This window comes from Apis mellifera, linkage group LG6, assembly GCF_003254395.2.
Source record: "Apis mellifera strain DH4 linkage group LG6, Amel_HAv3.1, whole genome shotgun sequence".
In the NCBI taxonomy this organism is placed as follows: Eukaryota; Metazoa; Arthropoda; class Insecta; order Hymenoptera; family Apidae; genus Apis; species Apis mellifera.
Genome location: NC_037643.1, coordinates 5,779,873 through 5,792,213, shown reverse-complemented (window position 1 = coordinate 5,792,213; position 12,341 = coordinate 5,779,873). Strand labels below are relative to the sequence as shown.

Sequence of the window (12,341 nt, the reverse complement as noted above, 5' to 3'; positions counted from 1 at the left end):
TCAATTGAAATGAAAGTTTGCTCGGGCTCCTCGCCACGTTTGTCATTTGCCGGTAAATTTAATCGAGATTGATTATACATCAATTGTGGAATTTCCTATTAAGATGTTTTGGCCAGTTTGTTGTTTAAAAAATTATAGATATTCTTATTGCTTCTGTTATATCTTTTTTTTCTTATAAATATTTCTTTCTTCTTCATTTCCTTTGATTGATATTTTAATCAATAATAAATTCAAATGAAATTATGAGCAATATTATTGCATCACTTTTTTAAAAATTTGTAGTACTTTATTTCATTGATTCTAATAAATTTAATCAATAAATAAGTTTAATAAAATCTATATAAAATTTGAATAATAAAAATCACGTTCAATATTGAATCTGGTCCTTGAAAGAAATTTCTAACGATTCGATTATTTGATAAGATAATTATCGAACAATTCACACTTGGCTACATTAATTTCCCTTCAATAATTCGATAATTCATTAATTCCATCGGGCGAAGTTTTAATCGATGAATAATCAATACTAATTTCATTTATCCTCTGTATACCATCAGAAGTTCTGTAACGACGTTTATTCGAAGATGAATTAAAAGTTTCACAACGTCGACAACGTGTGATGAACGAACGCAAGACAAGCACGGCTGCAAACAGCGCAGCATCGACAAACAAATGTAAACGAGGCGGAGTGTGATAATTCATGCAACGAGAGTTTGATACTTGTTTATCTATGTTTGTCTTTGCTTCTCAACGTTGTTGTTGCAACTCGATGTTCCTTACCAAGTATGCGCGCGTCTATTAAGGTGTTTTCCCTATCAATTTTTTTCCTCTTGATACCGTTTTTTGGATAAAATTATTATTTATTAATTGCGGTGGATTTTTTCTCTTTAATAAGGTTACTCGAAAATTTCTTTCTTTCTCTCTTTCTTTTTTTCTTTCTTTTTTTTTTTTCATAAGAATTATATACTCTTTGATTCATTTTAGAAGTTGAAACAAATAGAAAAATTGATATACAAAAAAATATCTTGATTGGGATTTATTTATTTGTATAAAAAAATGTATATAAAAATCTGAAAGCATAACATATATTTCATTACATCATTGGTCTTCTGTTGAATTATTTAAATTATAATGATACCTTTTTTTCAATCATTTTTCTTAACACTTTTTTTCTTATTAAATTTATCCTTTCTTGTTGCGAGACTATTAAACATCTTGTTTTACGTAATTGATATAAATATGATAAATGATATGTACATGATATTTAAATTTAAGATCTGGAAAAGCATGTACATATAACGTCAAGAAAATATTAAAGATCATAAAATATGTTAGTTTATTGCAAATTTGTATGCACAGAAATTTTTTTGACAATTTCTAAATCATATTGATTTCAATGTATCTTGTGTTTTCGATGAGTAGAAGTGTCCATCATTTTATAAAAATACATGAGAATATTGACAATAATACTGATAACAATTAAAAAGATTATGAATATCACAATCGTCAAGAATATTATAATATCCATGTCATAACGTTGATACCAAGGTTCCCAGGCTAGTGTGGAACGAAGATGTAAAGCGCCTTTTGTTCGTATCACGTATTCCGTCCACCAAGCAATTTTTTTCACATCCTGAGATGTCTCTCTAATTTGAGTTCGAATATCGAGCACTCTATTCTTATATCTGAAAAGAGTTGAAACATCGTTTATAAATAAAAATCATACTAATAATCACGAATACATTAAAATTTTTATCAAAGATATAATAGAATATTAAATTTCTGGTACGTATATTAACAAACATTTTAATTAAAAATTTAATCCGGTATATTATTATTAAATTAAATAGTATTTAATTAATCATATCATTAATTAACATAAATTTAAATATTCCTACTTACTTTTCATTGGTTATAATTTCATCAATAGCATTTTTGAATTTCATTTGATCTGGAATAATTGTCCTAATATCAAAATACTTTCCTATTCCAAGAGCTTCGATTCTTCTTACTAAATAATCTTGATCTCCTAATATTGGGAAAGCGATAACTGGCACCCCGAAATTAATCGCTTCTTCGGTACTTTGTTGACCTCCTTGATAAATGAACAATTTAATCTTTGGATGAGCTGAAAAATATATATATGCATCGTTAAATACGTATATATTTTGATGATTATCATGAGTAGATTAGAAATTCTAAATTCTAAAAAAAATTGATTTTCAATAATCTTAGAAAGATTCTATTTTATCCATGAATTTTAGTGTCTAAATAAAAATTCGATATCTATTATACAATTAAATATAATTTAACAATGCAATTTAACTACTAAATCTAATATTTTAATTTATCAAAGATAGGTTTGAAAAATTGTATAATAGATACTAGAGTATCAAAGTTATTGATTTTCTAAATAATTATTGTACAATCGATACATACGATCAAGAATATTTTTGCGTGTCTCAAAAATTAAAATTGATCAGCAATCGTAGAGAAAAAAACTATCTATTCCCAATAGTTATTAAGAATATTTTATTAAAAATTAAATACCAAGAATGCTCTGTTGAGGTAACCAATTTTTAATGTAAATATTCCCGGATTTCTCGGGTAAATCTTGTTCGTACTTCCACACGATTTTATATGGCATTTTTGAGAAAATATTGCAAAACATGCGTATAATTTCTTTTGGCAAATATGAACTTCTTACGTTGGTACCGAGACTGAAATAAATAAACCCTTCTTCCGCATCGTCTAGAAATTCTTCCAAATCCTGCAATAAAAATAATTCAATTAATAAATTTATATTTCCTTCTCGTGCAATTCAACATATTCTATTTGAATAAATTTATGGATTTATTAAAAATCAATACAGATTTTTCTCCACAGAATATATTTTACATAATTACGAATTTTATCATCTCTTTCATATTCACTTCTTCCATTATTTATATATATATCATTTTGCTTCGCAATATTTATTTCTCTACAAGTAATGAAATGATATTATATATGATAAATGATATTTATAAAACAAAGTGTATGTCGTACCTTCGATAAAGGGGTTGGATTGTCAGACACGTGGAAAAAATTGAATGAGATCATATTTGGAAGTTTCGGCCGTGCAGGTGATAAAATGTCTATCTCATTGATAAAAATTAAACTAGTGTTTCTCATAATATCCGTCAATGGCGGTAGTGGTCCAAGATATTTTTCTGCCAGTTTTTGTTGGAAGAAAAATATATTGAAATTAACGTTGTATAGGAAACTCCACATAGTCACGAAATTACTCAATCTCTTGAAGAATGGCAAATTTGTGCCCGTGTTCGCTTCCATTTCCCATGTGTATTCATGAGAAGGTAGAACGAGCCCTCCAAGAATAAATTCATTCAAGGTAATCATTCCCAATGAACTTAATCCTACGATCATAGAAAACGATTAATTGAAAATAGAAATAGAAATGATAGTTTTCATTCGTTAAAAATAAAATTATGTTTTTCGTTTAGAGAAAGAAAAATAATTGCTCCCGTTTAAATATTTTCATGGAAAAAAGCATTGTCATCGTTTTGATGACGTCCTATCAACTTTTTTAATCTTTTTTCTTTTTTTCTTTTTGAAAGTGTGTATCTGACTGCGTAATTAAAATCAATGTATATGTACAATAACAAACATGTTATTTGTGATACGTATGAAATAAGAGAGAAATAATTAGACTGAGAAAATATAACAATTTTCACAAGGAATGATTTCAATTTCGATTGCAATGTTAATTAATTTGCGTCGAATATAACAATATTTTCATAGGAAATATAAAAGTTATCGTCCGTTTCATTTCTTTATTAATAAATTTCACGTAAACAAGTTATTTTAGAACGTTCGAAAATTTCAAAAGAAATAAAATTAGCTGTTAAATAATTTTATTTAACAATAATAATCATTAATATATTTATATAAAAGTAAAATATCATCAGATCATTAGATAATAAAAGATATTATTCAATATTCTCATACTATTGAATAATATTCAATATCTATTTATTATTAATGATGGAATAAAAACTTTTATTTTCAAGAATTTTTTTTTTTAAACAAATAATCATTTGATGAATATATTTAAAATTATAAAAAATAAATACACACCTATTAATGGAACGTTAAATCTGTGGGCAAAAGCGCACATGGCTGGTCCGTAGAAAAATTCCGCCAACAGAACATCGAATTTTACAGGATTATCCGGGGCATATAATTTTTTCACTTCAGATGAGTTGAACACCTCGGTCAAGAAACACGTGTACAAAGACATAACATAATTCTGTAAGAACGTCAACCAGCTAAGATGTTCGAACCGATTCTCGATGAAATTAAGTTCCTTTAAACAACTATACGATTGACTGATATCGATCTGGGTGAAATTCGGCAAGCTGATATTCGGCATAGGATTCGTGGTGATCACTACAATCTCGTGGCCACGTGCGTGTAACTCGAGCCATAATTGTCGATACGGAATTTGATGGCTATAAGACGGCGTTGGGATGACGGATAAAATTTTGTAACATTCCAATTCATTCGCGATAATTAAAACGTGTAGAAGAAAAGATAGCCCCGCGATATTGCGTTTCATGTTTCTCAAGATAAACTGACTTTAGACGTCCGTTATTCCTCTATTAAATGAAACTACGGAAAATTACCGGAAATTATATCATATCTGTACAATCATTTAATTATATAAGTATGCCATATATATATATATATATATATATATATTCTATAATATTGAATTAATATATTATACTTATATAATGTAAATCTTATATAAATATTAATACATTGTTCCATATTATATTTTAATTTAGAATTATACATTGTTCGGAATAGTAATATTGTATTGATTTAATGGATATGATCTGATGATAACTAATTATAATAAATATACTTTTTAGTTCTATATAAATTAAAATAATAATTACTCGCGCTATTAGATTATTATTAACACGATCTTTAACAAAGAATATTTCTAATATCTTATTCGTGATAAATATTAAGATATATTTCGTAAGCTGAATTAACAATAGAAAATTATTATTATTCGCTCGTCGTATGATAGCAATTATTTGGCAAATTGGTGAACGAAACGCGCTTGATTGGAAAATTTTCCCTGCCCGTTCGATGTCCAATTGTTACTATGTCACGTTTTAGCAAATCACTCACTCACTCGGATGTTAATTCTTTTTTACACCGGACAACGGGGAATAGGGCAGCGGGGAAATCGATAAAACCAATAAACTCTGGCAATAACGTGCTAATATCCTGAAGACCATTCTCGCCCACGGCATTTCTCTACCCCTTTAGTGCCTCGTAAAGTGTAAACGATGTCCGAATGCCTTTGTAATTGCTTCGCTATGACTTGCTCTTGTCAACGAACTCGATCGTGAAATAAAATAAGTGGTTCGATGTGGACGAGATTAAACGACACATAGTTTTGTTTGTATCGTGAGAGTAAATATTAGGCGAGAAGGTTCAATAATGTAAAATTAGCACAACATTTCGCACAACAAAGATTAAATATTTCGTGGAATATCGAGAAGTTTTTTTTGGAAAAGAATCTTGCAGGATAAAATTTTTAATCGCGTAAATTGTCATCACACTTCAAGTTCCAAATTTATGAAAATGTAAATTTAAATATAACGAACGGAAAACAATCATTTAGTAATAATTGTCGTAGACAAAATTCTATATACGTATTGATAAAATCGAAAATGCCAGGGAACACATCTTTAATAGTTGTTTATTGTTCCATAATATGTAAATTTTTACATATATTCGATCGATCTTTTTTTTCTACAACCATTTCACGATTGAAGTTTAAAATTTAAATTAAACATTGCTTCGATATTTCGATTTCCATCAAACCGTGAAACCACAATCGCGAAACAAGTAACGCCATGGTTCACATTCTTTGCACGTTGTTGGATTGTTTTCAAGGAAAACAATAATCCAGGAAATATCGGTGGATAAGCCGTTAATATGACATGAAAAATATCACTCCAAACAAACGAGTATTCTTGACTGAAAACCAAGCGACGTGCAATTTATTGAAGTACTTGTGTGCTATGTGTGCTATGTACGTGTACAATTTTCTTTTTATCTTTAAATGGGTTTTCTGGGAAAATTTAAAAATATTATTATCGTTAGAGCAAACATTAACTGACAAATTTGATGGATAATAAATCTTTTTGATTGATAAATTTTAAATTAAGGAATCTCGAATATTTGTTTAACAATTATTATTATCCTATTATCCTTACTTATTCGAAGATTTATTTTTAACGTAAAATTAACCCTTTCGCTACAAAGAGTACATAACACGTGTGTTGAATAATCTTTTTGTATACGTGTTACATCTTGTGTGCAATTATACAAATCGCTTATTTAAATACTCTGTAATTTTCCTCCTCAAGATAAAATGAACGCTCGTCCATATGCACACCTTCTCCCTGTTAACCCCTTCAGCGCTGACGTTAAGTGTGGAGCCGAGGACTGCCGACTTTTTATGATAAAGCACACACTGGACTGAATAAATTTGAACTTTCCATGCAAAATATATTGATTCTACTTAAAATAATTTATAAAATAAATTGGGAAAAACTTTAATAAGAATTATTTATATAATTACTGATATTTACATCATCTAATATGAAAAGAATAAATTATACCTGTCTTTTAAATTGCATTTAATAACCCGTAATCAAGTGTTTAAAATATGCATAATTGTTGAAAAATTTAATCAAACTTTTATACAATATAAAGAAGAATATGCATTGCTATAAATATATTAATATGTTATGAGATCATTAATTTTATTGTGTAAAAGAATAAATTGTTTTTTTTATTCATACTGAGTGAAATAAGATGAGAGATAAAGAAATCATTAATATTCAATTAAAAATGTCTGAATATATGAATATAATACAATACATTTTTAATTAATGTTTAGCTTATCATCAAATCTCAAAATATCTCAGAATGCAATATTCTTTCATTGTTTGTTTTATCGTACACATATTGGAACAATGCAACGCAACAAAAAAAAAAATAAAAAAAAATAAAAAATTTCTCATCAAAGAATTAGTAGTTATCTAACAATATAACGATTATTATTACCCATCGGTATGCTGGAGTATAAGGATCCTTCCACTACCGATTCGAGACTGCAAGAGATCTCTACTGCTCCTCCAGCCTGAACCCAACAAAGTTACACACTTGGCCTTCTCCTGTCAATAATACCGTCGAGCCGGCAAGTAACTATACGCCTCCAGCGACTCCAGAGCCTCTGTGTGTTCGTGAACTTGCCGTCAGACGTCCGACCCTCCTATCCAATGCCCGTATTTGAAATACGTCAGGTGTAAGGGGGCGTGGAGGGTGGGTAGCGGGTCGATTTAATTCCCTAATTCTCGGGATCGACAGCAATCGTAACACGACGAGCCGTGAAACTACTCTTCCTCGCATCCTAGGTCTATCTCAGTGCTTCTCAACCCGTCACTCGTGTGTTGCAATTTTTAATCGAGATTGAAAATTTAATCGGTGTATTCTTCATTTTTTTTTCAACGACACGATTTAAAATCACGGACAATTGATCGATTTAAAACGATGGATTTCGAAGTATATTCAAAAATATTCAAACCGTAAAAAATTCATGAGATGGATTTCAGCACAATCAATATAATAAATTGGATCTTTATTTGGTTGATCGGTTGGGAATTAATTTTATTGATTGTAATAGATACGTTCGATTTCGTAAACATCCAATTTATAATTCTGATGTAATATTTCCAGTGAATTTCATTATCAACTATTGAAGATTTTTTTTTTTAAATACTGATAATATCTCTGTGAAGAGATAATAATAATATAATCTAATGTAATATCGTATTGTGGAAAATTTTACCTAGGAATGATCGCAATTTCGACAGCGTTAAGTCGCATTAAATGGAAAAGCGAGCAAACGTTTTGCGAATGTAAACGCTTGATAAGATTAATTTATGATATTTGAGATGTGCAATTGGTAATTACATTAAATACATTAGTTTAAACTAGTTATCCAGAGATTACGTTAGATATCCTTTGCGTCTGGAAGTGCGATCAAGGTATTCTGTATTCGTTATGGCATTTAGGTCGATTAATTCGCGAAACAATGAACACTGCTCAAATGATAACCGTCGTCTTTGTCATATTTTGAGGTTTGTCAGATTTCGAGTTATACAGATGATATGATAACGAATACAATTATAACTGATTTATTAAATTTCATCTTATTCTTAACAGCGATGAAGCAATACTTTTATCTTTCATATAAATTCTTTTTATTAACATATGGTTTTCCTTTTTTTTTTATATATATATTTCTCTATAAATTTCATGTAAAAATATTTCTTTCCTTTCTCGGGTCATCAAAATAATTTAAATCTCCAAAGGAATTATTTTATGTAGATAAATTATGCAATTCTAGTCTATTAATTTTCCAATAGAGAATACAGATCCTTATCTCTCCCCAATTTTTCCAATTAATTTAATTCTTTCTTTTCTATAAAATTAAATTAAAAAAGATAATACTTTACTTGAATATTTATTTAATAAAAGCACTCTTTCACATTCGTACGTTCACACAATCGTAAAAACATTTCAACAAAAATCAAGTTAATCGAGAAGAGGAGGAAAGAAATCACAAGAGGAATGAAATCACATCAATTTTTTTTAGAAATTCTGATAAATTCCTTCGGCCATCGTTTGAAGAAAAAGGCGTTTCATTTTATCGATACGTAACGAGGACGGTGAAAGCGCGGCAACGATCGTGTTCGAAATGGCGGAAAGGGAAAGTTGGGAAAGACGGCGCGGAAAATAAGAGTGGCACGATGTGCAACGATGCCGTTACGAGGGAGCAATTCCAACTTCGTTGGAATCGTCCGCTGTCACGCTCGCCGAATATTAGTCTATATAAAAACCAACTGTTGCTCTTTGCGGTGGCACGGCCAGACCCCAGATCGATCCAATGGATGTCCACCCCCGGCTGGCCTCCCCGCTGTTCACCCCCTCTCCCGTTGCAAAGGATTTCGCAGCCGGGGATCGATGTCCTGTGGGGACGCAGAATGCACCCGAAATCGGAACGAATGGACCACAATAACGTGATGTCCAATCATTTCGAATATATCCGCCAATGCGAATAATTATCGTATAATCAACGGCAAACTATCCTATTTTATCAATTTACCCACGCACGAATAAAATTATTTATCTTGGTCGCCAATGTTCGAAATTCAGGATAATGGCGATGATATGGGCGAATAATTTTGTGACCTCGTTGTGGGATGCATTTGACGTATTCGTGAAATTGATGAAAGTGTTCGATGATAGTTAGACGATTATTGTATTTGCAATGGTCTACGTAACGGTGTTAAATTTATTTTCAATATAATTATATTTTATTTCTCGTACAAGAAATTAATATCTCTTTAAATCTTTATTAATAACGAAGTATCCTTTTCACTTTTTAATATATATCGTAACGAGAAGAGAATACAACATTCATAGTTTCTCTTTTCATCTTTCGCGCAACTAGAATCATATTTTCTTCATATCACGCAAGCAACGGTAAAAAAGAGAAAAGTTTAACATTATATAAATGCAACATTCCGTAGATACATTGCATTAAGTACACTGCTGCAATCAGCAGCTTATAACAAGTATCCAATAAAGATAATAACGGAGTTTCATTTCCCCGCGATCCATCCTATATCCGACTTTAGCCGACGTTAATAGCTGTAACCTGGATGTAATAACAAACTCCTCGCGCAGAAGAACTGTTTTATGCAGCGGCGAATAATCCGTACTCGGCGCAGTGTTTCGAGTTTCTAGCGATTAATCAATGCCCGTATCGCAAAAAGGCAAAGAGGGATTGGATGGAGACGGGCGGTGGTGGGCCCCTTCCTCACCCTCCTCCCCGATTTCGTAATAAAACTCGAGCGAAAACCTTTAGACAATCTCGTGATAACATTAACAAATACCGAGGCCGGGGGGTATAGGTAAGCCTCGTCTCGCTACGCGGCCGGAAATTAATATGAAATTGGCCTGTAATCCGGATAGTCTGCGCCCCCGGATAGACGCAAGAAAATGATCCTTGTACACGTGGCATTGCGTGCCCGAGTCACTAGTTTAAATACGATCACGCAGATTATCCCTACCCACGTGTTTCATCCCCTTACGATACCCTGTCTCCGGCTTATTTATAATGTATTAGTATGGGATTCCTGAGGTGGTGTAAATGCACAGCGGAATATTCATTACGCCACGTGATTTAGTGGCGGTTGCCAGAGGAGAGAAGCAGAACAGAAACGTATAAGTATTTGTCTCGATGATTATTCAATCATTGGACGAAACATTTAAGAAATTTTTAAACGTTAAACGTTTGATGAAGATTATAATTTTAAATAAATAATTAAAAATGACGATTTTAATCTGGATCATCTGGAATAGGTATTGTTATTATTTTAAATCATGTATTATTTTCATTGGAATGGAAAGAGACGAGCAAACAGGGTTTCGTAATACGATTGCGATTTTCGGGAAACGTTTCGTTCAATGGTGTATGGAACAAGGTAAGGTAAATCCGCGATTTTCATTATTATATCAAGAAATTCGATACCTCGTCTCGATAAGGAAGTACAAATTTATCTTTTATTATTGAATGTACGAAATCTATATGACAATACCGTCTGCTACGTGTCTAATCCAGTGGGAAAGCACCCTGTCGTCAGTTTAATCCTTGCAATCCCACTCATAATCAGAGACCAGACGTAAATGTATAAAAGAAGGATCCCTGTATTGATTTGTAAAGGATAAATATTAAAGATAGAATGTTGTATGTCAATATCAATGGATCCAGCAGTCGTACAATTTTGAATTTATAAACTTTTCTCATCGATCAATTTGGAGCAATAATTTTGAACAAAAGTAGCAGTGTTTAATCAAATTGTGAAACGTGATATGAGAAAAGTTTTAATATTTTACGTAATTATTAATTTTTATATACATACCTTTTAAAATAAATATTACAAAACTGATTGTTTATTTATCGCAACTTAAAGAATTATCACGACGAGAACTTTTCCTTCCCTTTTTCTTCCATTTAAATATCTCTAGAAAAGATATTATTCTGCAAAGTATTCTCCGTAGATGGTACAAGTTTTAAGTAGTTCCTGGCTAAGAATCAGTTCAACGTGCATTCTTAAAATCGGATAAAAAGCAGAGATTGTTTCGAGCAATTCCACTTTCTATATTCTTCTTGCAGGGAATGAATAAATGTCATGCTCTTGCCTGAATTAAACAATAGAATAACTTTTTATATTTTTTTCTATTCTATAATTATTTTTACAAATACAACATATAGATATTATACTTACCATAGTTATCACAGATAAGCAGTATATAATTCAATCACAACTTCTATCATATTCTTAAACTATCTACAATCTTTTAGCAGCCAATTAGAATTTTATTGTTTTCCCAACTTAATTATCTTCCTTTCAAATTATTAACATTCAAAATATCAAAAGAACATCTTCTTATGTATAAATCACGCAACCATCTCACCTTGAATTTTAATATTATATGTTAAAATTAAATTCATCAAAGAAAAAAAAAAATCTCTTACCAAGAATTGTATACCAAATCATATCCAGAGCGAATCGACCCAAGTGTTTATCGCGCGGGAAGAAAGATGATTTATCGTCGTTCGAGAGATACATTCACCGATACAGCGAGACAAACCGAGACGGATGATGTTTCGCAAGACTGACGATGATTTAAATATCTCCTGCCGGAGAGTCAGAATCCATCCTTGGATCCCCCTCCTTTTCTCGCGCCGCCCATCAGAAAAGAATGAGATTTCTTCCTCCGCCCTGTCAGTCAACCACCGCCTCCCACGACCCCTCTTCGCTCGTTTAAGGGGATATTATCTCCGGGACACGCCGCCTCCCAATACCGCATTGTGACGATGAATCATTGAAACCTTCATTCCACCGCGTTTCGCTTTTCAGGGGTTGGTTTAAAAAATTCAGAGGGCCACGGCGACATTAATTAAGGAGGCGAAGTGAATCAAGAACCGCGGGGCGAAATTCAATCTCTCGTGACGCCTGTGAAAAATTGTCCGGCATCGATCAAAATGGGATGGTATTTCCGAAATTGTGGATTAACTGGAAGAGAGTGATTTTCTGATGATGAAAAATGAGTTGAAAATGAGTAGAATAGAAAATATATTTTTGTACAATTATAAATAGAAACGAAATTAGCGA

General features: G+C 31.4%; 1 protein-coding gene and 1 long non-coding RNA gene across 2 annotated transcripts; both read right to left on the bottom strand.

The window, feature by feature from the left end:
* Positions 1 to 1,312: 1,312 nt before the first annotated feature.
* LOC725997 (UDP-glucuronosyltransferase 2C1) lies at positions 1,313 to 4,649 on the bottom strand. The gene is made up of 5 exons (XM_016912925.2): positions 4,138 to 4,649; positions 3,049 to 3,416; positions 2,551 to 2,770; positions 1,903 to 2,128; positions 1,313 to 1,685 (listed from the first exon to the last, which is right to left on the bottom strand). Exons 1-5 carry the CDS (start codon positions 4,616 to 4,618, stop codon positions 1,394 to 1,396), a joined length of 1,587 nt encoding a protein of 528 aa, XP_016768414.1. The 5' UTR covers positions 4,619 to 4,649; the 3' UTR covers positions 1,313 to 1,393.
* A 6,050-nt stretch (positions 4,650 to 10,699) lies between these two features.
* On the bottom strand, positions 10,700 to 11,841 carry LOC102654006. The gene is made up of 4 exons (XR_409040.3): positions 11,702 to 11,841; positions 11,451 to 11,640; positions 11,085 to 11,364; positions 10,700 to 10,867 (listed from the first exon to the last, which is right to left on the bottom strand). It is a non-coding gene; the product is annotated as an uncharacterized LOC102654006 (long non-coding RNA).
* Positions 11,842 to 12,341: the final 500 nt, after the last annotated feature.

Coding starts and splice junctions, on each gene's coding strand:
- LOC725997 (XM_016912925.2), bottom strand. CDS start 4,618: ATGAAACGCAATATCGCGGGGCTATCTTTTCTTCTACACGTTTTAATT. Junction 2,129..2,550: donor ACCTCAACAGAGCATTCTTG/GTATTTAATTTT, acceptor TATATTTTTCAG/CTCATCCAAAGATTAAATTG. Junction 1,686..1,902: donor GAAATTATAACCAATGAAAA/GTAAGTAGGAAT, acceptor AACTCTTTTCAG/ATATAAGAATAGAGTGCTCG.